The sequence below is a fragment of the Hyperolius riggenbachi genome, chromosome 11 (assembly GCF_040937935.1).
Source record: "Hyperolius riggenbachi isolate aHypRig1 chromosome 11, aHypRig1.pri, whole genome shotgun sequence".
NCBI classification, from domain to species: Eukaryota; Metazoa; Chordata; class Amphibia; order Anura; family Hyperoliidae; genus Hyperolius; species Hyperolius riggenbachi.
Window position 1 is genome coordinate 120800198 of NC_090656.1, and position 27399 is coordinate 120827596.

Below are 27399 nucleotides of genomic sequence, written 5' to 3' on the forward strand. Positions count from 1 at the left end.
TATAATATAGAAATGACACAGTATCCTAGTCTTGGGTGGGAGGTCCGTAGTCACAACACCCTGGAACTGGTCTAAAGCATAACATAGAACTGACACAATATCCTAGTCTTGGGTGTGAGGTCCGTAGTCACAACACCCTGGAACTGGTCTAAAGCATAACATAGAACTGACACAGTATCCTAGTCTTGGGTGTGAGGTCCGGTCCGTAGTCACAACACCCTGGAACTGGTCTAAAGCATAACATAGAACTGACATAGTATCCTAGTCTTGGGTGTGAGGTCCGTAGTCACAACACCCTGGAACTGGTCTAAAGCATAACATAGAACTGACACAGTATCCTAGTCTTGGGTGTGAGGTCCGGTCCGTAGTCACAACACCCTGGAACTGGTCTAAAGCATAACATAGAACTGACACAGTATCCTAGTCTTGGGTGTGAGGTCCGTAGTCACAACACCCTGGAACTGGTCTAAAGCATAACATAGAACTGACACAGTATCCTAGTCTTGGGTGTGAGGTCCGTAGTCACAACACCCTGGAACTGGTCTAAAGCATAACATAACATAAGCATGAGAAAGTATTCTAGCTCAGTGTGGATTCCCAGGTCCTTCCTTCCCTTCCTTCCTGGATCTGACTGAGGTCTGTGTGCTAACACGTAAGCATTTGCAACGGCAGACGATATGAGACTGAGGGACGAGTGGTTATATAGTGCAGCGCTGCCCAGTCCCTTCCAGCCAATCCGCATACAAACTTGGATCAGCTGACCAAGGGAGTCAGCTGATCCCTCTCTGCTTCCCATACAGCTTCTGTCTCACCGTGCATTCCTCAGCCTATGTGCACAGGAAGGCTGCACCAGGTCAGACACATGTCGCTGCGCGTAAACCGCCGGACTGGGCGCGGAAACAGCCGCCACGCCGTCAGAGCATGCGGCGGCCATTCCGCAATCCTTTAGAGTACCCCCCCCCGAGGAGTGGACTCCGGACACTTCCCACCAGGCTTCCCAGGATGTAAGTCATGGAACTCTTTCCTCAATTCATCTGCGTGCATGCGGCTCTCTGGTACCCAAGTTCTATCCTCCACACCATAACCTTTCCAGTGTACCAAATATTGCACAGAATTTTGCACCAGCCGGGAGTCCAGAATCTTCTCAACCTCATACTCGGGTTGATCATCAATTAATACGGGAGGGGGGGGGGGGAGTGGAATCTACCTGCACTGCCGGCTTGAGCAATGACACGTGGAATGATCTTACACCACGCATACTGGTAGGATGATCAACGACATAGGTGACAGCATTAATTCTCTTGGTGACTGGAAACGGCCCAATAAATCTGGGCCCCAACTTGGGTGACATTTGTTTCAATGCCAGATGTCGCGTAGACACCCAGACCAAATCTCCTGGTGAAAAGTCCCATTCAGCAGCGCGTCTCTTGTCGGCCTGCTTTTTCTGAGATTTGAAAGCCTTCACCAAATTTGTTTTCACCAGCGCCCAAATTTGTTTCAACGCCAGCTGCCAATCCTCCAATGCTGGGAAAGGAGTAGATGCCACTGGCAAAGGAGCAAACTTAGGGGACCTCCCTGACACTACCTGAAAAGGGGAAAACCCAGAGGAAGAACTTTTCAGGTTATTGTGCGCAAACTCAGCGAAAGGTAAAAATTTTACCCAGTCGGTTTGTGCATCAGCCACATAGCATCTGAGAAACTGTTCCATGGTTTGATTGACCCTCTCAGTCTGGCCATTCGTCTGCGGGTGGTAGCCTGATGAAAATGAAAGATCCATGCCCATAGAATGACAAAATGCCCTCCAGATTTTAGAAACGAATTGCACTCCCCTGTCTGACACCACATTCTCCGGAATGTCATGCAGCCGGAAAATGTGCTGGATGAAGAGGTTAGCCAGCTCTTGGGCGGAGGGGAGTCCCTTCAGAGGGACAAAATGGGCCATCTTGCTGAATCTGTCTACCACCACCCAGATGACAGTCATGCCTTCAGATCTGGGGAGTTCACCCACGAAATTCATGGACAGATGAGTCCACGGTTCATTTGGAACCGGCAAGGGCTGCAAAGTTCCCACCGGAGCCTGTCGGGAAGGTTTGCTCCTAGCACACACAGCACACTCTCTCACAAACTCCTTAGAGTCTGTGGCCAACGATGGCCACCACGCACACCTGGCAAGGAGATCCTGTGTCCTGGCGGCCCCTGGATGACCAGCATTCTTATGGGAGTGAAACAACTGTAAGAGCTGTAAGCGGAAGGGCAGGGGCACAAACAACACACCCTCGGGCTTTCCTTCTGGGACATCCTGCTGATATGGGGCCAGGGTGGCAGTCCAATCCCTCCAGGTCTCTGTGGCTGCCAACACTACCTTCCGAGGCAGAATAGTCTCGGGTGCCGAGGGCTGTGCCGTCTCGGGCTCAAAACACCTGGACAAGGCATCAGCCTTAACGTTTTTACTACCAGGAGTATACGTAATTTCAAAAGTGAATCTGGAAAAGAACAGTGACCACCGGGCCTGTCGGGGACTGAGTCTCTTAGCGTTCTCTATGTACTCCAAGTTTTTATGATCTGTGTAAACCGTAATAACATGTTCTGCTCCCTCTAACCAATGTCGCCATTCCTCAAAGGCTAACTTGATGGCCAGGAGTTCTCGGTTACCTATACCGTAGTTTTTCTCCGCTGGGGAAAACCTACGGGAGAAGTAGGCGCAAGGATGAAGCTTACTCTGCAAACCAGAACGCTGAGACAGCACAGCCCCCACCCCCACTTCAGAGGCATCAACCTCTACTATGAACGGGAAGGTGACATCGACGTGTCTCAGAATAGGAGCAGAACAGAACAGTTTCTTTAGGGTATCAAAAGCCGTAAGAGCTTCCTCGGACCAGTGGTGAGTATCAGCCCCTTTCCTAGTAAGACTGGTAAGGGTTGCAACCACCGTAGAGTACCCTTTAATAAATCTCCTGTAGTAATTTGCAAAACCCAGAAATCTCTGGAGGGCCTTCAGACCTACAGGCTGTGGCCAGCCCAATACCGCAGAGACTTTCCCAGGGTCCATAGAGAGGCCCAAGGTAGATATTACATACCCCAGAAACGCAACAGAGGTCACATCAAAAATGCACTTTTCCAGTTTGGCATATAATTGATTCGGTCTTAGTCTTTCCAGCACATACTTGCAGTGGTGCTCACCGCCAGGTCGTGATCACGCTTACGCGTGGATTCACAACCATTTTGACGCATTCCGCCTGGGACACGCTAAGCCGTAAATAGATTTTCAACCATGAAAATCTGCTTCGGCTTCGCGTGAATGCGGACAGAAATCCGCATTCACGCTCGTGAAACCCGGCGCTGAAGTCGTGGTTAGCGGAAATGCGTCAAACTATGCGGAAGTGACACATTGCAGGCCAATCAGAGTGCCCCAGCCAGGCCCTAGCAACCAATCACAGGAGGGGAGCTATACCCTCCCCTGCTGAATATAAAGCGGCGGCCATGATGGAAAAGCTCTGTCCTTGCTAGACTGTGGTGCTGAGAGGATTATCTCCAGGCCATTGTTGTTTGAGCAAGTGCATTTATTGTGTTAAAAACAAAGCGTTTTTTTTTGCCAACACTGCTCTTATACTGTACACAGTTAGCTAGTCAGTGAGTGATTGCTGTAGTTAGTTGTAGTCAGTGTAGTGTAGTGGGAGTGTGGGAGTCTAGTGATTATTTAACTGTGTGTAGTGCAGGCAGGTTCAGTGCTGCAGTGTAGTCAGTGTAGTGGGAGTGGGGATTATCTGTGTGTAGTGCAGGCAGGCAGGTTAGTGCAGCTGCAGTGTTCACTTGTATATTCCAGTGACAGTTATACACTTGTACTATTTGCAGGCAGCCAGTCACACCGCCGGCGCCGCCACTCTCTGCCAGCGCTGTTCATTCATTCTGTCAGTGACCTTGTGCCGTGCCCAGTGCCCACTGCTCGCTCGCTGGCATATAAGCATCTCATTACACAGTGTGACATCCTTGTGTGCCCACTGCATCCTTCAGTGACCTAGTTGTATATCCAGTGCCCACTGCTGTGCCCACTGCATCCTTCAGTGACCTTGTACTGTGCCCACTGCATCCTTCAGTGACCTAGTTGTATATCCAGTGCCCACTGCATCCTTCAGTGACCTTGTACTGTGCCCACTGCATCCTTCAGTGACCTAGTTGTATATCCAGTGCCCACTGCTGTGCCCACTGCATCCTTCAGTGACCTTGTACTGTGCCCACTGCATCCTTCAGTGACCTAGTTGTATATCCAGTGCCCACTGCTGTGCCCACTGCATCCTTCAGTGACCTTGTACTGTGCCCACTGCATCCTTCAGTGACCTAGTTGTATATCCAGTGCCCACTGCTGTGCCCACTGCATCCTTCAGTGACCTTGTACTGTGCCCACTGCATCCTTCAGTGACCTAGTTGTATATCCAGTGCCCACTGCTGTGCCCACTGCATCCTTCAGTGACCTTGTACTGTGCCCACTGCATCCTTCAGTGCCGTTGTACTGTGCCTGGTGCATCCTTCAGTGACCTTGTACTGTGCCCACTGCATCCAGTGATTCATTACTAGCAACATGTCTGGCAGGGTTTCGCGGGGTGAGAGGAAAGGGAGTTCAATTGCCTCAGCCACTTCTGGGACTGCTCCACGTCCAGGGAGAGGACGCCCAGCTGTACGTGGTCGTGATGCAGCAGAAAGGGGGGGCAGCAAAGCCCGGGCCGAGTCAGCGGACGCCATTGTCCAAATATTTTAAAGTTTCTGGTCCCCGTGTGGTGGTTTAGATTGAGATCGGGCCACAATCACAAGCGTTGTTGAGTTCTGGTGATGAAGAAGAGGGGTCTGTGTCTGGGGATGTAGGGACAGAAGAGGAGGCGGGGGAGTCAGAGGAAGAGCTGGATTATGATGATGCTGCTGATGATGACGACGTTGTGGACCCTAACTATGCGCAGCCTGCTGAGTCCGGGGAAGAATGGTCAGAGCAGGATGACGAGTCACCTCGGCCTAGGCAAGGATATCGCCATATGTCAGGCAGGGGCATCGGCAGCAGTGGGCGTGGAGGAAGTAGACAGGACACTGCTTCAGCCGGCACCACCACCATGCAACCCCCGGCAACTACTACCACACATTGTTCCGCTGCACCCTCTGCTAGTGGGGGCCGCAGTAAATTAAAGTCACCAGTGTGGGATTGCTTTGATGAATGTACTGATGACAAAAGGTATGCGGTGTGCAGGTTATGCAGCAAAAGATTGAGCCGTGGGAAAAGTCTGAGCAAGATGGGTACCTCATCCCTCCAGGGCCACCTGAGAAGCCGCCACTGCCGCGAGTATGCGGAGTTTAAGAGGAAGCAGGCACTGCTGGCAGGGGTTCCTGAGAGCAGAAGGCCCACCAGCGCAGCAGCATCATCCCTCCCTCAGGGTCGTGAATCCCCCACAGCAGCAGCAGTAGCACGCAAGCGCTCTTCCACCTCGGCTACTCAGGACACAGACATTGAGGCTGGCAGCCAGTGGTCGTCTCTCTCCTCTGTCTCCCCTCCATCCCAGCGTCGTCAGACCCTGCTGAGCGACACCTTTCAGGGTCTGACCAAGCCTCTGCCTCCAAGCCACAGGCAGATCCGCAAACTAAATGGCTTGCTGGCCCGGGCCATGGCATCACAGCTGCTTCCCTACTCCCTGGTGCAGGAGGGGAGCGCCATGCGGACGCTGCTCCAATTTGGCATCCCCGAGTGGCAAGTCCTCAGTCGCCACTATTTCAGCAGGAGCGCAATCCCAGCACTCCACAAGTTTGCGGTGGAAAACGTGGCCCGTTCCCTGGATTACTCTGTGGGCAAGCGGGTCCACGTGACCATGGACTCGTGGAGTAGCAGATTTGGGACAGGTCGCTACCTGTCCTTTACGGCCCACTGGGTGACACTGATGGAAGGGAGGGAGGGAGGACCAGAGCGCATCAGCCCAGCTAGTGGTGCCACCACGCGGGATCAGGGGGGATGCAGAAGGGTCCTGTCACGACACTCCCTCTGCACCCGGAAAGCAAGCCCGCCTCGGCAGCAGCAGCGCCAATCCTCGGCACTGCCAAGCCCTTTTAAAATTGGTGACCCTGGGGAAGGAGAGGCTTACGGCCACCAACATCCTGGCCGCCCTCAGGAAGCAGGAGCGGAGGTGGCTGACCCCCAGAGGCCTGGAAGTGGGGTATGTGGCAGCCGATAACGGGGCCAACCTGGTGGCAGCAGTGCAGCAGGGAAACCTCCAGCACATCCCCTGCTTGGCCCACGTGCTCAATCTTGTGGTGCAGCGCATCTTGCGCACCTACCAAGGGATGAGCGAGCTGCTGCAGGATGCCCGGGCGGTGGTACGCTTTTTCCGCCTGTCAGCCACTGCCTCTGCACTCTTGTCCACCTTACAGCAGCAGTATGGAAGGCCACAACACCGGATGATCATCGACATGCCAGTTCGCTGGAATTCGACTCTGGCCATGTTGGAGCGGCTGTGTCAGCACAGGCTGGCTCTTAGGGCCTACATGCTAGACCCAAGTGTCCCCAGCAACCAGCAAGTCCTCATGATTACTGCCACTCAGTGGACACTGATGCAGCAAGTATGCCTGGTGCTGAGTCCCTTCCTGGAGGCAACCAAGATGGTCAGTGAGGAGCGGGCCTCTGTGTGCCAGTGGGTGCCCTTGGTTTGTCTACTGGTGCAGGCAATGGACAATTTAGTTGAGCGTGGGGATGAAGCCCTGAGGCAGTTGGAAGAACAGGAGCAGATGGCAGCACAGTCCAGCTCAGAGGAGGGCTCACAGCAGGTAGTGGAAGAGTTGGAGGTCCCTAACCTGAATGAGGAGGAGGAGGAGGAGCAGAGTGCAGCAGGCGTTGTACGTGGATGGCGGTTTGAGGAGGACAACGGCATGGCACAGGAAGAGGACAGGCATGCGTTATGGGACAATGGCGAGGACGAGGAAGATCTTGCTGGCAGGGCCCACTTGTTTCCCATGGCTGTGCACATGTTGCGCTGCCTTCGCAGGGACCCCCGGGTGATCCAGATGCGTTCAAGGGAGGACATCTGGATTACCTTGATGCTTGATCCCCGTCTGAAGGGGAAGCTGGGAGACTTAATGACGCCATCCACCACCGAGCAACGCACAAGGGAGTTGAAGGAGGCCCTTGTGCGCAGACTACTGGAAGCATTCCCCCAGCCTACCACCCCCACTGTAACTGCTCTGCCAAGCCAGCAAGAGGTGCCTGCCATTGCCACAAGCAGCACAACAACAACCACCAGCACCAGCAGCAGCAGCAGCAGCAACTGGCGCCCTGGAGACCTGAAGAGCCTAAGCAAGAGCCTGAATGCAGTGCAGCAGCCCAGAACAGAGGTGCCCGCCACAGCATCCACCACCAACCAGCACAAGCAACGACTGACCACCATGGTGTCTGACTAAATGGGGTCATCCAGCGGGCTCAATGACACCGACAGCCCCGTGGACCCCTTGGAGTACTGGGTCAAGAGACTGGACATCTGGAGCGAGCTTTCACAGTACGCCCTGGAACTCCTATCCTGCCCTCCTTCCAGTGTCCTCTCAGAGAGATGCTTTAGTGCGGCCGGTGGCGTGGTCACAGAGAAGCGCTCTCGGCTCTCCCACGCCTCTGTGGACAAACTCACCTTCCTGAAAATCAACCAGGCTTGGGTGGAAGGTGAGTTCCTGGCCCCTATTGTCGGACACAGGGGGACATGAAGTGGCTGCTGCATGTGCTGTTGTTAACTATGCCTGCCTTTATAAAGACAGTTACTACCTGCCTAGTGCCTACCTTGGTTAATTTTTTGGTGTTATGGTACTACTACCAGTAAGTTGCCATGGTCCTCCTTCTGAGCTGCTGAACTGACCGCCCGCTTTGTCCTCCTGACTCAGTCGCTACTACACTCTGCGTTCACACTGCCCGGGTCACTGGGTGCATTTAATTTTTTGGCCAGCACTATGACGCTGTGCTACTACTACTACCACCAGTATGTTGCCATGGTCCTTCTGTGCTGCTGAACTGACCGCCCGCATTGTCCTCCTCCTCCTGACTCAGTCGCTTCCACCAATGTACTCTGTCTGCGTTCACACTGCCCGGGTCACCGGGTGCATTTAATTTTTTGGCCAGCACTATGACGCTGTGCTGCTACCACTACCACCAGTAGGTTGCCATGGTCCTTCTGTGCTGCTGCTGCTGCTGAACTGAACGCCCGCTTTGTCCTCCTCCTCCTCCTGACTCAGTCGCTACCACGGTACCACCAATGCACTCTGTCTGCGTTATCACTGCCCGGGTCACCGAGTGCATTTAATTTTTTGGCCAGCACTATGACACTGTGCTACTACTACTACTACCACCAGTATGTTGGCATGGTCCTTCTGTGCTGCTGCTGCTGAACTGACCGCCCGCATTGTCCTCCTCCTCCTGACTCAGTCGCTTCCCGCTGCTGCACTCTGCGTTCACACTGCCCGGGTCACTGGGTGCATTTAATTTTTTGGCCAGCACTATGACACTGTGCTACTACTACTACCACCAGTATGTTGGCATGGTCCTTCTGTGCTGCTGCTGCTGAACTGACCGCCCGCATTGTCCTCCTCCTCCTGACTCAGTCGCTTCCAGCTGCTGCACTCTGCGTTCACACTGCCCGGGTCACTGGGTGCATTTAATTTTTTGGCCAGCACTATGACACTGTGCTACTACTACTACCACCAGTATGTTGCCATGGTCCTTCTGTTCTGTGCTGCTGAACTGACCGCCCGCATTGTCCTCCTCCTCCTGACTCAATCGCTTCCACCAATGTACTCTGTCTGCGTTCACACTGCCCGGGTCACTGGGTGCATTTAATTTTTTGGCCAGCACTATGACGCTGTGCTGCTACTACTACCACCAGTATGTTGCCATGGTCCTTCTGTGCTGCTGAATTGACCGCCCGCATTGTCCTCCTCCTCCTGACTCACTCGCTTCCACCAATGTACTCTGTCTGCGTTCACACTGCCCGGGTCACCGGGTGCATTTAATTTTTTGGCCAGCACTATGACGCTGTGCTGCTACTACTACTACCAGTATGTTGCCGTGGTCCTTCTGTGCTGCTGAACTGACCGCCCGCATAGTCCTTCTCCTGACTCAGTCGCTACCACCACTGCACTCTGCGTTCACACTGCCCGTGTCCACTGACAACTCTGCTGCAATGTCATTGCTAATTGCTGCAAAAAAAAAACAAAACAAAAAAAACTCTCTGGGACCTTTTTGGCGTCAGCCACTCATCCTACTCCAGCGGTACCTTCGCCGCCAAGTGCCATTGGAACTCGCCTTCACCTCTTTGATTGCTTAACGCGTATATCCCTTTTTAAAACCACGTATTACCAATTAATAGCCCCATTTACAGTGGTGATTTGTCTTTAAAAGCCATTAAAAAAAATAAAAAAAAATGGAATTTTTTATGTTGAAGTTATGTTGCCCCTTATCACCTCGATAATCCATGCAATTTGGGGGATTGTAGCATGTATGGGGGCTTTGTTATTAACGTTAAAAGAAAACCCGCTTACGGGCGGGAATCCACGCGTGATTACGCCATTCACGGCAGAAATTCCGCGTGGTTGCGTGGACGCGGACGAAAATCCGCATGCGGCGGGGCCGAATGCGGATTTTTTTTTGCAACCACGCGGATTGCCGAATTCGTGGATGAGGCACATCCGGGCATCCCTGCATACTTGACATGTCTCCGATGTTCGGCAAGAGTGGCTGAAAAGACTAGTATATCATCAAGATATACCAATGCAAATTTACCCCAAATTGGTCTGAAAACCTCGTTAATCAGCTCCTGGAAAACGGCCGGGGCGTTGCACAACCCGAAGGGCATCACTAAGTACTCGTAATGCCCATCGGGTGTATTAAAGGCCGTCTTCCACTCGTCACCGTCCCTGATACGCACCAGGTTGTATGCACCCCTTAAGTCCAATTTCGAAAAAAATTTTAGCGTTGGTGATCTGAGAGAATAAATCGTCAATCAGAGGTAGTGGGTAACGATTTTTCACAGTGATCTTATTTAGACCCTGATAGTCTATGCAGGGACGGAGGCCTCCATCTTTTTTTTAACAAAAAAGAACCCAGCGCCCGCAGGTGACCGGGAGGGGCGGATAAAACCCTTAGCTAAATTTTCTTTGATGTACTCCTGCATTGCCAACTTCTCTGGCCCAGACAAGTTATAGAGGTGACCCCTAGGAGGCATACAACAACATCTTAATTCAATCGGACAATCAAAGGGACCGTGAGGGGGTAGTCTGTCTGCTGACTTAGGACAAAAGACATCAGCAAAATCGTTATACTGCTCTGGCAATCCTTCCACCTGAATTCTGGTGTTACCCATGGTTACCTTCGCCAAACAATGATGATAACAGCGGGTAGACCAGCTCGTTAGCTGACCAGAGGCCCAATCAATCTGAGGGGCGTGAAGTCGCAACCATGGCAGACCAAGGATGATGGTGGAAGTTGCCATTCGTAACATAAAAAACTGCAGACTCTCTATGTAAAACCCCTATGGTGACCCCCAACTCCGGAGTCTGAGACAGAGGGTATTTACTCTGCAGAGGAGAGTCATCCACCGCAGTAACTAACACTTTATGATTCAAAGGGACAATAGGAACTCCCAGTTTTTTAGCAAAATCATAGTCAATAAAATTGGCGGCCGAGCCAGAGTCGAGAAAGGCCTCAGTAGAAACTGTCTGGTCCTCCCATGAAATAGTGCATGGAAGGAGCAGTCGATCGTCTTTGAGAGGTAAACTCTGTGCGCCTAGGGTGTTACCTCTGACCACTCCTAGGCGACAGAGTTTCCCGACTTTTTGGGACAGTTCTGTGCTTTATGACCCTCCTCTGCACAGTACAAGCAGAGTTGTTCAGTTTTTCTACGAGTCTGCTCGACCCGGGACAATTTTGAACGTCCAATCTGCATGGGTTCAGGTGGAGGTGGTGTAGGTAGGTGGCGAGGAAGCATAGGAAACATATCTCACACTACTCCTGCCCCGACTTTGTCTCTGATACCGTAGGCGACGGTCCACTCTGATCGCTAGAGAAATGGCTTCATCAATTGTTTTTGGCTCAGGATATCCCAACATCAGATTAGATACTGCATCTGATAATCCTGACAAGAAACAATCCAACAATGCAAATGAGCCCTATCTAGCGGATACCGCCCACTTCCTGAACTCAGCTGCATAAGTCTCTCCTGAATCCTTACCTTGCCGCAACATCTTGAGCTTCCGCTCAGCGGTCGAGGCAAAGTCTGGATCATCGTAAATTATAGCCATAGCTTTGAAAAATTCCTCCACAGAGGTCAGGGCCCCATCCCCTGGTTGAAAGCCATATGCCCAGGTCTGGGAATCCCCAGTCAACAGTGTTTTAATAAAGATAATTCTCTGTGCGGCAGTACTGGAAGTATTAGGTCTCAACTCAAAGTAAGATAACACTCGATTTTTAAAGTTTCGAAAGTCAGATCTATGACCAGAAAATTTCTCGGGCACAGGCATGCGTAAGTCTGTAACAAGAGGGGATCGCACTGCATTAACAGTCGTCTGAAGGGCTTGTATAGACCCAGACACGGCATTGATCTGGGTCTGATGACTATCCAGCACGCTGATGCAATTCTCCACCGAGGTGGTGAGTGCAAGCAGACGACTGTCAAGTGTGTCCATATTGTTTTGGTCTGCCGTTCTGTAAAGATTGGTGTCAACACGCAGAGAGAATCTGATTATTGGTGATCTGCAGATTCACCAGTAATGCAGATATAAACCAGATTATGAATGATCTGCAGAATCACTAATATTCCAGGTATGTCTAACCTCTGGACACCTGAGATGTGAGTGTACAGTGTAACTCCCGCCAGAGGAACTGGAGGTATGAAGAAGAAGGGATTTCACCTCAGACTGTGGGTGAATCCCTAGGCCAAAGGCTCCCTAGGAGAGGGGCCTAGGCTTGGTTGCAGGAAGCCCTGCTGCTAATATAAACAGGCTTGCCCTAACTAGGTGTGAGGGCCTATTCTCTATGCCCTGGAACCGGGCTAAGGTATAACATAGAACTGACACAGTATCCTAGTCTTGGGTGTGAGGTCTGTAGTCACAACACCCTGGAACTGGTCTAAAGCATAACATAGAACTGACACAGTATCCTAGTCTTGGGTGTGAGGTCCGTAGTCACAACACCCTGGAACTGGTCTAAAGCATAACATAGAACTGACACAGTATCCTAGTCTTGGGTGTGAGGTCCGTAGTCACAACACCCTGGAACTGGTCTAAAGCATAACATAGAACTGACACAGTATCCTAGTCTTGGGTGTGAGGTCCGTAGTCACAACACCCTGGAACTGGTCTAAAGCATAACATAGAACTGACACAGTATCCTAGTCTTGGGTGTGAGGTCCGTAGTCACAACACCCTGGAACTGGTCTAAAGCATAACATAGAACTGACACAGTATCCTAGTCTTGGGTGTGAGGTCCGTAGTCACAACACCCTGGAACTGGTCTAAAGCATAACATAGAACTGACACAGTATCCTAGTCTTGGGTGTGAGGTCCGTAGTCACAACACCCTGGAACTGGTCTAAAGCATAACATAGCACTGACACAGTATCCTAGTCTTGGGTGTGAGGTCCGTAGTCACAACACCCTGGAACTGGTCTAAAGCATAACATAACATAAGCAGGAGAAAGTATTCTAGCTCAGTGTGGATTCCCAGGTCCTTCCTGGTTCAAACACACTGTTGGATCTGACTGAGGTCTGTGTGCTAACACGTAAGCATTTGCAACGGCAGACGATGTGAGACTGAGGGACGAGTGGTTATATAGTGCAGCGCTGCCCAGCGCCACCCAGTCCCTTCCAGCCAATCCGCATACAAACTTGGATCAGCTGACCAAGGGAGTCAGCTGATCCCTCTCTGCTTCCCATAAAGCTTCTGTCTTGCCGCGCGCGCACGTGTATTCCTCAGCCTATGTGCACAGGAAGGCTGCACCAGGTCAGACACATGTCGCCACGCGTAAACCGCCGGACTGGACGCGGAAACGGCCGCCACGCCGTCAGAGCATGCGGCGGCCATTCCGCAATCCTTTACACAGGAGCGAGCGGCAGTGGTACAGCAACTGCAGTGGTGCAGTAATGTGGAAGGGATGTGCAGCTCTTCAATACAGTTTTAAAAGAATATAAGAAGGGTAAAAGAAATAGCTAAGAGAAGAAGATAACATTTTACAGATGGAAATGAGGTAAGGTATACAAATGAGTTAAGAAAGTTACATATGAGAAGATATAGAAATACATTTCAAAAAAGAGTGAAAAAGGAAAAAAGGTACAAATGATTAACATAAAACAAGCCCTAGTATGATTGATGTAAGCACAGCACAGCGTACACCAGCTCCAAGTAGATATAGATCCCAATCGCAGATCCAAATAGCAGGCCCAGATTTACATCACAGGAGCCTATAGGCACAGATCTCCTGGCACACTAGACTTCATCCTCCATTAACCTACAAACACCCACTGAAACGCACCACAAGTGTGCTTGGCTGGCCCAGTTGTCACCTCTCCATAGGTAGCTACAGCTGCCCCTTAGTATTAGGTTGCCAGAGGTACCCTCAGAATTAAGTAGCTATTGGTGCTCCCAAGTAAAGGGAGATCTCATCAATGGAATACTGAGAGCTGCGTGAGTAACCTCTAATTTACGCTTTGCTTAGGACTCTGCACGGGGAAGAAGGGAGGGAGTCACTAGGGGAGGGGAGTGAGCCGCCTTTTCATCATCCAGTGCCTGTAGGCATGTGCCTACAGTGCCTTATGGTAAATCTGGCTCTGCCAAATAGTATTCCTCAGTGTGGTAGGACACTGTCATCAATGTTTATCACAGGCAATGTTTAAAGGGACACTTAAGTCAAACAAAAAAAATGAGTTTTACTCACCTAGAGCTTCCAATAGCCCCCTGCAGCTGTCCGGTGCCCTCGCCATCTCCCTCCGATCCTCCTGGCCCCACCAGCAGCCACTTCCTGTTTTGGTGACAGGAGCTGACAGGCTGGGGACGCGAGTGATTCTTTGCGTTCCCAGACACATTAGCACCCTCTATGCTGCTATATGGTATATGATATATGCTATAGTAGCATAGATGGCGCTATTGTGGCCAGGAACACAAAGAATCACTCGCGTCCCCAGCCTGTCAGCTCCTGTCACAGAAACAGGAAGTGGCTGCCGGCGGGGCCAGGAGGATCAGAGGGAGACGGCAAGGGCACCGGACAGCTGCAGGGGGCTATTGGAAGCCCTAGGTGAGTAAAACTCATTTTTTTTTGTTTGACTTAAGTGTCCCTTTAAGGTATCCAGTGCATGGCAACAAAATCAAAACTCAGAACCCATAATTCCTTAATTTGCCTCTTTTTTGTATGTTTATGACTTGAATAAAATTCATATTTTGTACGTTTCCATGCACCCAAGAGCCAATTCTCACTTTTGTTGCTATAATAAGTGCAGGGACAGCTGCTGGCTTTATGGCAGCATGATTTGTTCCTGGTTGTAGGGTCTGAATGTTCAGAAAAGACCATACAATCCAGAAATAATCATACCGCCAGGGAGATTTAAGCCCCAGCCCTTCCCAGTAGATACTCCCACCCTCTCATACAAGATGGGGAGGAGCCCCTTGCCCTTTATATGGACAAAGAGCTTTGTAAGAATGGAGAAAGCTTTCTGCACCCTTTTAGAAAGAGTCTGCATGTCAGGAAACATATGAGAGGATATTGTTCAAGTGGAGAGCACAATGTTGGCTAATTTCTTATAAATTCTTTTTATACTTCTGGATTCACGTGAGTGAAAAATGAGTGTCTTTTTTTCATAAACATCTTACTAAAAATATTTAGGTACCTGGAATAGGAATTGAGCATTGGAGGGAAGTCCATACATTTTTTAGATAAATGAGGAGAAGCAGTGTTAATAAATACAGACATTATAGGACAATTGTCAGCAGATGGATAACACCACAATTTATTTCATTTTGATAATACTATAGACAATAATATTATTAATAATTACTTGCCCCTAGATATGCTACAATTGCCACAGAGCATGACGTTCCTGTTGTCCCACATGGAATATTCTCAGTGATAATTTTAAAGGTTCCTTTCTCCAGATCATTGGCATCACAATAGTCCTACAAGAATGTATAAGACAACACATGTAGTGGGAGCATATTCACAAAAGTAATAAATGCTTGATCTTTGATTGTTAAAATAGAAAAACGTATACAATACCTGCACCAAAGTATATTCACAGTTTCCATTGGCTGTAAAATGTTTATTATCAAATGTAATATAATGTCCTTCTCCATATAATGAACAGATTGCTTTTTCCGGTTTGCTGTCACAAACCCAAACCCTATTTCGGCATACACTAAAATAATAGCATATATTTATTAGAATTAATCTGAGAAACATGAATGCAAATAAAAAATACATCAGCCGCAATTCACTAAGCAGTTTTTAGACTAGTTGGTTTTTATTCTACTGATGGTTTGGTGTAATGTTGGTATGGTGTTTGTATTACAGCATCAGCAACACAACTGAAGACATTTATCATGTATGCTTTAAACTCCTTGGTTAAAGGACAACTATCAATAACCAAGTGTTATAAAACTTCAATGTACAAGCAATGGCCAAATATTATTTAGTAGCTGTGTAAGCATTTCGTAACTTGTCATGTTTAAAATCAGAGCTAAAATCTCTGTGTTATTGTGTATACGTTTGAGGTGCACTGGAGGGATCCACTAGCAGAGGTAAGTCTGTGTTTTATGTTTAAAGGGAACCTAAACTGAGAGGGATATGGATGTTCCCTTTTAAACAATACCAGTTGCCTGGCAGTCCTACTGATCTCTTTAGGTGCAGTAGTGGCTGAATCACACACCTGAAACAAGCCTGCCGCTAATCCAGTCTGACTTCAGTCACAACATCTGATCTGCATGCTTGTTGAGGGTCTGGGGCTAAAAGTATTAGAGACACAGGATTAGCAGTAGGGTCAGGCAACCATTATTATTCTAAAAGGAAAAATCCATATCCTTCTCAGTTTAGGTTCCCTTTAATGTAACACTACAGCAAGTGCTGGTCTATGCATCTCTTAGATAAGTACAGAGTATTGTTCAGTGAAAGATGTTTAGCATGAATCCTGTCTTGGTGTCAGATTTCAGAAACAACTATAAGAGAAAGTTTACTAAACAGATTAGGGGTACATAACCTTTCTCTGCATAAACTTCACAACTTTCTCAAACACTTCAGCCATCCCTGGGAGCCCAGCATCTTATCTGGACCACTTATTCAGAGAAAGTAAATTAGCAGCTGCAGTAGGCTGGTTTATATCTTGACTGGCTAAAATAGACACACAGGGCTCATAGATGTAGTGAACCTACACTAATGGGCTGCTCCAATGTCATCAGTGGATGAAAGGTAGTTTTTGACAATACTTTTATAACATGAATGTAAGAGATAGGAAGGGAAACATTTTACGGCAGTACTTAGGAGGAACACTTAGGCTCCTTTTACACCTGATCCGCTGCGTTGGGCATGCGTTTGTGTTAGTGTGCGTTGGTACCCGTTAGTGCTCGTTTTTTCTTGAAATGTAATAGAAAACCTATCCCCACATGCTGGCATCCGCAAAAAAATAGAGTACTGTACTCTTTCTTGCAGATGCCAGCAAGTGGGGATTGTAACAAATAGGTTTTCTATTACATTTCAGGAAAAAAACGCACACTAATGCGTACCAATGCAAATGGATGCCCAACGCAGTGGATCAGGTGTAAAAGAAGCCTTAGACAAACTATTCCCATCTGTGATGATTTGGCTCAGCTGCCTGTGTAGGCAGCCAGCCTTTTGACCATTGTGTAGGTTTGCATGCTGCAGGACTCTGGAAAGAAGAGCTTCTGTCAGTTTTGCAGCTTGTGCTTGCAGAGGAATTTGCATACGTTGTCATGCAAATTGCCTGGCCACATTCATTGGAGGCGTGTACTATAAGTACTATGTCTTTCCCACAATGCTTGGCTGTTCATAAGGATTTCGTCCTATGTAACACTCCTGGTGGGGTGTCAGCCTTGCTCTCTGTTTGAACATCAGCTTAGAGTAATTCCTGAATCTGCGCTAGGCAGATTTCCCTAGTGCAGTTAGGATTGTATTATCTGTATTGCCTGTTCTGTCTTGTCTTGTCTGTTGCCATTGTCCTGTCCCTATGGTGGTCGACAGGAAATGGTTCTGATCTCTGTTCTTGGAGTATAGCTGGTGCAGCGGTTGCTACCAGCTATCTCTTCTGTTCTGTCTCCTGGGATCGCGCTAGCTACTTTTCGCTAGCGCTGGGGATCCTTCTGTTCTGCTACTCTGTACTTGGATCGCGCTAGCCACTTTTCGCTAGTGCTATGGATCCTATCTCTCGCTTGTCCCTGTTTTCGTGTGTCTGTCTGCTACGCTTGCTGGAGGCTCGGTGAGGTAACCGTTAAGCAAGCGCTCGCGTCCTCTGTTTCATGTTTGTCTGTTAATGGTTAGTTAGGCGTGCTTGTCTCTATTGTGCTTATCACGTGGAGACCGCGCATAACCGCGTGCACTGTTGCGAATGAGTGCGGTGTTCGCGGTTAGCTAGCGTTTGTTATTTTCCGTATCTCCTCATTGTATTATTTGCTGTGCCTTTGCTAACCTCGTATTCTGTCCTGATCTGCCTTGTGTCTCGTCTGGCGATCGCACCTCTCGCGATCGCGTTCCTATTTCATATCTGCTGTTGTGTGTGTGCGGTCGCGGGGTGGCGACTGGATTGGCGCACACACATACAACCTGTCCCTTTGCTCATTCTCATTCGCAATCGCCTCTCTTGTGATTGCATTCTGCGTTTCGTACAATTCCTGTCTGGCATTTGTGGAGGTACAGAGGATTGGTTCCTCTGCACTCCCCAGCGACATCTGCCGACAGGAATTTTCCCTCTACGGGTGCGTAGCACCTTTTGCTGGGTTCCTGCAAATTATACGCTTGTGGAGGATTTCCGCCGTGTCAGCGCACGCATTGTGCGCTGATCACGGGGAAAGTTCCACAATCGTTACACCATCCCATAAAAAAATACGTTTATCAATAATAGGTAGTTTATCAATTGTTATTTAACATCTTATTTTTCAAATGCCTGGACCAAAGGATGTAAAGACAACAGATAAAATCACTGTCCCAGCTGTGATTCAGTATCTGCATAAAAAGAAGATGACACACCCATGTAAATCCAATAAGTTTTGTATCAGGATGATACCATTTATTAGCTAACTTCAAAGAATAAGAGTAAGCAAGCTTCCGGCTATAAAGCCTTCGTCGGGCTTCAATCCTGTTTGCTACTACCATGTAAATCAATAAAAAACAACACTATTAAATGATATATTATCATATGAAAGTGTTCAGAAATGGATGAGTCAATTTAAGCAAAAAAGCACATGAAGCTGTAAGATGGCCCCTGCCTGGAAACGTTTTGTTCAAACCATCATGAGATGCTTATAAATTGCAATGACATTCAACATTTGAAGACAAAGCTACAAAGTCTTTAAAGTAATATAGAAAAAAACGTGCAAGAGTGTGCCATGCCTTTAACCCACTAATAAAGTGCAGTTTGCAAACATAGTCTAATAAATTATAGATGCAGCAATTAACTTGATAGAACATCAATCATTAATAAAATAAAAAGTCACAAAGCTAACAGGTAATATAACATTTGATTGCACAAAAGGTATAGACATACATCCACAAATGCCTCAAGTTTGCCAGTAAGCCAGGCCAAGACCTCATATGCTAAAACCGATTAAAATTGGCAAATTAGATCTGCCACCAGCTTGAAATTCAATGATTTCCCAGCAAACATCTAATACTGATCTATTATTGGCATGTTTTACCCATAGGGTTATATTCACAGCACACTCATGCCCACGCATTTATATACACCTTCACACTGCCTATAATAATATAATACAGCATTGGGGGGACCTCCTTTAACTACTTTAGGACTAAGCTAATTGAAATCTACAACGTGTTGGTGGTTACCTGGCCGGCAGGGCATAGATTTCAATTAGCTGCCGCTGCACGCATCCGCTGTTTCCATTGCGCCCGTCGATCTCGCCGTTGAGGCCAGAAGATCTACTGACATTGGAAATGCCCCCCGGAAAGGTAGTTAAGTATAGGTCACTTCAGTATAGGTTAGCTAGGTATATGTGCCTTCAGTATAGATTAGCTAGGTATATGTGCCTTCAGTATAGGTTAGCTAGGTATATGTGCCTTCAGTATAGGTTAACTAAGTATATGTGCCTTCAGTATAGGTTAGATTGGTATATGTGCCTTCAGTATAGGTTAGATTGGTATATGTGCCTTCAGTATAGGTTAAATAGGTATATGTGCCTTCAGTATAGGATAGCTAGGTATATGTGCCTTCAGTATAGGTTAGATTGGTATATGTGCCTTCAGTATAGGTTAGATAGGTATATGTGCCTTCAGTATAGGTTAGATAGGTATATGTGCCTTCAGTATAGGTTAGCTAGGTATATGTGCCTTCAGTACAGGTTAGCTAGGTATATGTGCCTTCAGTATAGTTTAGCTAGGTATATGTGCCTTCAGTATAGTTTAGCTAGGTATATGTGCCTTTAGTATAGGTGGCAGGGTATAGGAGCCCTGGCGGGCGCACATCACAACTAACATCCCTCCAGCTCCAGCTGTGGCGTCTGTGGCCTGTCCTGGTCTTCACTCCCTCTCCGGCGGGCAGCATGAGTGGAGGCAGAAGTGTTGCTTCCATCGCCGCCCCCCTGGCCTCTCAGCCGCGCTTTCTCTCCTCCCCTAATTGGGCATGAGATCAGCGGCTAGCTGCAGAATCTGATAGGACGCGGCAATGTGTTCTACAGCTGCCAGCTGCAAAATTCAATGGGACGCGCCCATGAGGCCGCCGTCTACCGATCAGGTTGTCGCTATCCTATGCTATTTCTTCTAGTCGGGGCGTACTGCATATGCACGGCCCATTGTGCTCCTGTTGCCGGGAGCATTCTCCGCCGTACTACAGCGCAGACTGCTCCCAGTGACGGGAGATAGATGGGGAGAGCGTGTGGCCAGACTGCGTATGCTCCGACTAAAGAAATTGCCAGGCCAAATAGCGGATGATAGCGAAGGAGCGATCAAGCCTGAAGGGGACTAGAGGAAGCCCCAGGTATGTATAATTTTTTTGTATACCTTTTTCAGGTACACTTTAGCCAGTCATGGTTTCTCTGGCCACAGGGAAAACAACCTCAAAATTCATGAGAGATTTCTGAAAACAGGTACAAAAATAGAAGGATGCTCCAGCTGATCCACATTCACCCTAGATTTTATTTTTATTTTTTTTTGCTAGAGATATATGTTTATACTTGTCTTTTTATAAAACTGCACTGTGAAACTAATAAAATTGATATAAATATTAGAGAGAATTATACTTACCAATTCTCACAACGAATTGTGGCATTTTCTCCAGAACTGTAATGCAGACCATTGTGAACACAAGGACATCTGCCTTCTGTAATGCATGTTCCATTTTCACTTAGCAATAATCCTTTTGGGCACACACAGCCAGATACACACAATGGGCTATACTGTTAAGGCACAAGTATTAGCAAAGTGGAGACAAAAGGCTGAAGAAATCTCTAAAGACATTAAAAATAAGTACTGTCGTTTTTTTCACTGTTTAGTGATACGCAATGCTTAGATTAACATTAAAGAGGTGCAGCTTTACTCTCAGTTTTGCCTTTCATGTACATTTAGGTAAATTAATGAAAAAAAAGACATACCCCTCAGAGTAAAATAGATTTTTTTTCAAGCACCATTTTAGGTACATATCACCTAATCTTGCTTGTACCTTTCCTAATCTGCAAACTGTGAGGTTTGGTGCCATGTCAGACCACTGCTATTGTTCCTTCATTCAGTCATGACCAGGGCCGGCCCTAGACTTTTTGCCGCCTGGGGCAAATTTATAAAAAAAATTGCCGCCGCACCGTTCCCCCCCCCCCCCCTTCCTGCATCGCCGCCCACTGTAATGTAAGTGGACGGCGATGCAGGAAGTGACATCAGTAGAGCGCACGCTGGAACGTGGATAAGGTGAGTCCTCCCCGCCCGTGCCTCTTACGATTGAGCATCGGCTGCTTCCTATTACAGCTGGAGGGGAGCGCAGATCGGGGAATCCAGGCGAGGGAGGGGGGGGGTCCGACCGCCCTCCCCACCGCTAGGCCCAATACCCCTGACCTGCCCGCTACCCCTCCGGCTCGGCGGCCGGCCCCCCCGCACCCACGGACGGGCGGGTGCCGCCCCTAGAAGTCTGCCGCCTGAGGCAAACGTTTCACCCCGCCTCATGAGCGGGCCGGCCCTGGTCATGACTCATGCTCATCCACCACTAATCTACCATTCATTATCTCTCCTCATCTCCTCATAAAAAGATCAAAATGCTCAACTTTTACCATGCAGCATGTCTGTACAGAGTCTGTTCTCAAAACTTTGCTAGTGGAACTATCACCAATGGGCATTCCAGACAATGGTGACTGAACATCTACTAAGACTTCAAGCAAACTCAAGGTGAACATGAAAAAGACACTGACGCGGGAAAAAACATTATGATATACAGTAATTAATTGGTTGTGTAGTACGGATAATTACTAGAACATTAGTAGCAAAAAAAATTCTCATATTTTATTTTCAGTTATATATATATATAAATATATATATATTTTTTTATAACATTGCATCATTCTATTCTATTTGCAGTTTAAACACTACTCAGCATTCTAAATGATTTTACAGAGCAGGCAAGTTAACTTTTGAACCCTTCTCTGCAGATAAAAATAAAATACATTTACAGACACTTCAGATAATAAGCTTCAGAAGACTGAGTTCTCTGTGACTTTGAAAGTTGTAGAGCTCAATGGCTCTTTTGCATAGATAACTGGAGTTTCTTAACTCTTCCTGTACTAGAAACAAAATTAGACTTACAGTATGTCTAATGTTTTATTTCTTAGCTGTACTACACATACAAATCATTATATCAAAAAAAACATTTTGCTTCAGTGTCTCTAAGTGTAAATTAAGTACCGTAAGTAACTAACACTCCCTAAGTGTAAATTATGTAAGTAACAAGGAGCTACTCACAGACGAGCGGTTCCGACTTACTGCAGGCGCACGCAACAATGGGGGATTCAGAGGACAGTGTGGTAAGCCTCTACAGGATCTAGGGACTTCTTTATTCATATAGAAGTATGTGTTTTTGTACTTGAGGTCCACCTTCGGTTCACTTTCAATAAACTGCTTTCAGTGAATGATTTGCTCAGGAATATCCTATACAATAAAATCTAACTGTCCCTGCGTCATCCACTTTACTTGTCTGTCCGTCTGCGCACGTGTGCTGACTGGCAGCGGTAATTTCTCTACCTAGAGCCCAATTTCAAACGGGCTTAGGTAGACTAGTAAGATTAGAAAGATCTGAAAGTTTGGTCTCCTATCAAGCCACCCTATTCACATAAAGAGGAAAATGCCTATTCATTTTGGCTTACCAGTACAGTACTTTTTGAAACATAGCATTAATCTTTTTGGGCACACACAGCCAGATACACTCTAGATTGTAAGCCTTTGGGCTATGTGTCTTACCTGATCATGCGCCTCCATTACCGTGAACCCATGCTATGCATCTGAGTGAACCTAACTTGCCTAATCTCCATGCTCCATCCAGTGACTAAACATTACCTTGTACTCATACTGTGCTGCATGATCTGGTCTTTCTTGTATTCCTGTATTGTCATTTTGCTGTATGTCACCCCTAAATATTGTCTGTAACCTAAACTAATGTCCAGCGCAGCGTAATATGTTGGCGCTTTATAAACACAAATAAATAAATAGCATGGAATGTTATTAAGCTGAATACTCACACACTGTGCTTTTGATATATCGCATGTCTGAGGACATTGGGCTCCCTTAGCATTTTCACCAGCTTGATCACAGTCAAAGTAGGTCATTGGTGGAGGACAATCTGGAAGATATTATAGTTCTAGATGACGATAAACCTACACAATTTAAAAAATAAAGTACTAATATGTAAATGATTTTATTATAATTAGAAGTTTTACCATAATATGTTAACATTTGGGGCAGGTTTACTTTAATACCTAATTAGTCTTACTCACACTATGTGGTGTAGTAATCCCATTTTCTTTTGCAGTGTTATGCTAGAAATACAAATAGACTATACAGTGTTGTAGTAGATCTGCATGTTGCAGATATAAAAAAAAAATCTTATTAACTATTGCACCAAAGCAAATGATATCATCAATAGAGATCCCATCATTACAAGACCCATATGATTCACAGAAGTTGGGTGTACAGAGCATATTTAGCAGGGATGCTCATCCGGATTCCGGATTCCGGATATCCGGGTGACCCGGATATCCGAACTTTTTTACACTATCCGATTCGGACTCTGATTCCGGATATTTAAAAAAATCCGGATAGCTATCTGCGGATATTTGGACGCATAATCTGGATATCTGCGGATATTGCAGATATCCGGATCCAAAACCGATTACAAAGATTAAAACCCTCCTCCTCCCCCCTCCTCCTCTCCCCTCCACCTCCCCCCTCCTCCTCCCCCCTCCACCCTCCTCCTCCCCCCTCCACCTCCCCCCTCCACCCTCCTCCTCCCCCCTCCACCTCCACCCTCCTCCTCCCCCCACATCCTCCCCCCCTCCTCCTCCCCCCCCCTCCACCTCCTCCCCCTTCCCTCCTCCTCCCCCCCCCTCCTCCTCCCCCCCCCTCCACCTCCCCCCTCCTCCACCTCCACCCTCCTCCTCCCCCCTCCTCCACCTCCACCCTCCTCCACCTCCACCCTCCTCCTCCCCCCTCCACCGGAGATTTAGTTTCCTTGCTTGATAATTCATTTGTAAATAGCTCTTTGTTATCTACTTGTTAAATTATCTTCTTTAAAATAAAATAAAGAAGGTAGATCATAAAGGAAGAGAAGAAGCTTCAACAGTTTATGTGAGAGGGGTAATACAGAAAATTCAAAGCTCTTTTAAAAACTGGAAAAAATGGAGACGGACCGCAAAATTCCACGGTTAAACATTCATTTCCAAACGTATCTAATCACAGTACCAAAAACATATAGCACATACTGTATGTTTCGGACCTATCTGGTCTTTAATCATAGCAGTTTTACAAAGGCCAAAGATCTGGCTTAAAAAGGAAATGGCAAAAAGATGGCTGGACCAAAACCGCCCTCCAAGAGCGGAGAAGGAAAAAAGCCCTTATTCAAACTTATCGCAAAAAAACCTGTACATGCATAAATATGTTTTTTATATCATTTATAGAGCCAAACATAGAGGAAGACACATATGCAATAAAACATGCTGTTTAAAAAGAGCAAAAAACCAGGTGCAAAAATGGCGGAGAAAGGAATCAATTTGATCAATATTCTAATAGTGTCTATACAGTGGCGGACACAGCCAGCAGTGGGCCCCTGTGCAAAATTGTAATTGTGGGCGCCCTACGACCTGCGGCGTGCGTAGCGCGCCGCAGCAAAATATGGGCGTGGCAATGACCAGATGAGGGCGGAGCTAACTAACTTAAAGCGAACCCGGGGTGAGGGTTTATTTCCTTTTAAACAATACTAGTTGCCTGGCGGCCCTGCTGATCTATTTGGCTGCAGTAATAAACTGAATTACACTAGCAACAAGCATGCAGCTAATCTTGTCAGTTCTGACAATATTGTCAGAAACCCCTGACCTGCTGCATGCTTGTTCAGGGTCTATGGTTGAAAGAATAAGAGGCAGAGGACCAGCACGGCAGCCAGGCAACTGGTATTGCTTAAAAGGAGAGAAATATGGCAGCCTCAAGATTATTCTCACCTCAGGTTCCCTTGAAAAGTGCAACGCAAAGACAGTGGGCCCAAGTTTTGGTGACCCTTTCCCCAGAAAATTCACATAATTGTGCAGGTTTTCTCAAGAAAATACACATCATGTCGGCAGATATGCCCAGAAAATACGTGCAATCATGTCGGCAGATATGCCCAGAAAATACGTGCAATCATGTCGGCAGATATGCCCAGAAAATACGTGCAATCATGTCGGCAGATATGCCCAGAAAATACATTCAATCATGTCGGCAGATATGCCCAGAAAATAAGTGCAATGATGTCGGCAGATATGCCCAGAAAATATGTGCAATGATGTCGGCAGATATGCCCAGAAAATACGTGCAATGATGTCGACAGATATGCCCAGAAAATACGTGCAATGATGTCGGCAGATATGCCCAGAAAATACGTGCAATCATGTCGGCAGATATGCCCAGAAAATACGTGCAATCATGTCGGCAGATATGCCCAGAAAATACGTGCAATCATGTCGGCAGATTTGCCCAGAAAACACATGCAATCATGTAGCAAATTTGCCCAGAACATACATGCAATCATGTGGCAGACCTGCCCAGAACATACACGCAATCATGTGGCAGACCTGCCCAGAACATACACCTGCTAATATAAATAATAAAAAAACCATTTACTCACCTGCAGCAGCAGACCTCCTGTCCCAGCCTCCATCCAGCGCGCAGCTCCCATGGGTGGTTGGGTGGATAGGTAGCCTGGTGGGTGAGTGGGTAGGTAGCCTGGTGGTAGGTAGCCTGGTGGGTAGGTAGGTAGGCAGCCGGGTGGGTAGGTAGGTAGCCCTTAGCCGGGTGGGTAGGTAGCCTGGTGGGTGGCTGGGTAGCCGGGTGGGTGGGTAGCCTGGTGGGTGGCTGGGTAGGCGGGTGGGTAGGTAGTCTGGTGGGTGGGTAGGTGGGTGGGTAGGTAGCTGGGTGGGTGGGTAGGTAGGTAGCCTGGTGGGTCTTTAGGTAGGTAGCCTGGTGGGCTGGTAGGTAGCCGGGTGGGTGGGTAGGTAGGTAGCCTGGTGGGTGGGTAGGTAGCCGGGTGGGTGTGTAAGTAGCCGGGTGGGTGGTTAGGTAGCCGGGTAGGTAGCCGGGTGGGTGGTTAGGTAGCCGGGTAGGTAGCCGGTGGGTGGTTAGGTAGCCGGGTAGGTAGCCGGGTGGGTAGCCGGGTGGGTGGTTAGGTAGCCGGGTAGGTAGCCGGGTGGGTGGGTAGCCGGGTGGGTGGTTAGGGGGCCGGGTAGGTAGCCGGGTGGGTGGTTAGGTAGTCGGGTAGGTAGCCGGGTGGGTGGTTAGGTAGCCGGGTAGGTAGCCGGGTGGGTGTGTAGGTATCCGGGTGGTTAGGTTGCCGGGTAGGTAGCCGAGTGGGGGTGTAGGTAGCCGGGTGAGTAGGTAGCCGGCAGGGTGGTTAGGTAGCCGGGTGAGTAGGTAGCCGGGTGGGTGGGTAGGTAGCCAGGTAGGTAGGTAGCCGGGTAGGTAGCTGGGTGGTTAGGTAGCCGGGTGGGTGGTTAGGTAGCCGGGTAGGTAGCTGGGTGGGTGGTTAGGTAGCCGGGTAGGTAGCCGGGTGGGTGTGTAGGTATCCGGGTGGGTAGGTAGCCGGGTGGGTGGTTAGGTAGCCGGGCAGGTAGCCGGGTGGGGGTGTAGGTAGCCGGGTGGGTAGGTAGCCGGCAGGGTGGTTAGGTAGCCAGGTGGGCAGGTAGCCGGGTGGGTGGGTAGGTAGCCGGGTAGGTAGGTAGCCGGGTAGGTAGGTAGCCGGGTAGGTAGCCGGGTGGTTAGGTAGCCGGCAGGGTGGTTAGGTAGCCGGGTAGGTAGCCGGGTGGGTGGTTAGGTAGCCGGGTAGGTAGCCGGGTGGGTAAGGTAGCCGGGTGGGTAAGGTAGCTATCCGTGTGGGGGGCCGACTCCTATCCTCCCTCCCTCACCTCAGGGCCCCCTTCCCGGTATGCGCGGCGGGAGAGCAGAAAATACAGGAAGTCACTGGGGCTGCAGCAGACGCTAGAGGCAGCTGCCGCTTGGTCTCCGATATGTCTCCAACTTTGTATACTGCTCGCTACTTCCTGGTTTAGTAGCGAGCAGAGATACAGAGTTGAAGACAGGGGAGACCAAGCGGCAGCTGCCTCTAGCGTCTGCTGCAGCCCCGGAGACTTCCTGTATTTTCCGCTCTCCCGCCGCATGAGGGGGGGGGGCCCGAGGTGAGGGGGGAGGACAGGAGTCGGGGCCCCTAGGTTAAAAAAAATAAAGAGTAAAAAAAAAAAAAAAAACAGCAATACTTAATAGGCCCCTGAAGCAGCGGCCTGCACGGCCGTATGTCCGCCACTGTGTCTATATCCGACACCCTTTTTACCAGGAGCCTTTTTTACATGTACGCCCCAAAGATATCTTGGCTTTTACCCTTCTCAATTGCATCCAGAGATTCCTCATGATTCTTTGAATCTATTAATGATATATTGTACTTCAGATAAAATTCCATACGTCTTTGCAA

At 48.4% G+C, this 27399-nt stretch overlaps 1 protein-coding gene across 1 annotated transcript in view; it reads right to left on the reverse strand.

The window, feature by feature from the left end:
- The window catches only part of LOC137537869 (mucin-5AC-like), a 385525-nt gene that overhangs the window by 200595 nt on the left and 157531 nt on the right, over positions 1–27399 (reverse strand). Inside the window, exons 12-15 of the mRNA XM_068259817.1 lie at positions 22934–23034; positions 20466–20617; positions 15261–15399; positions 15047–15160 (exon numbers count right to left, since the gene is read on the reverse strand). Coding sequence (XP_068115918.1) covers positions 15047–15160; positions 15261–15399; positions 20466–20617; positions 22934–23034 — 506 coding nt within the window. The remainder of the gene's footprint in view (positions 1–15046; positions 15161–15260; positions 15400–20465; positions 20618–22933; positions 23035–27399) is intronic.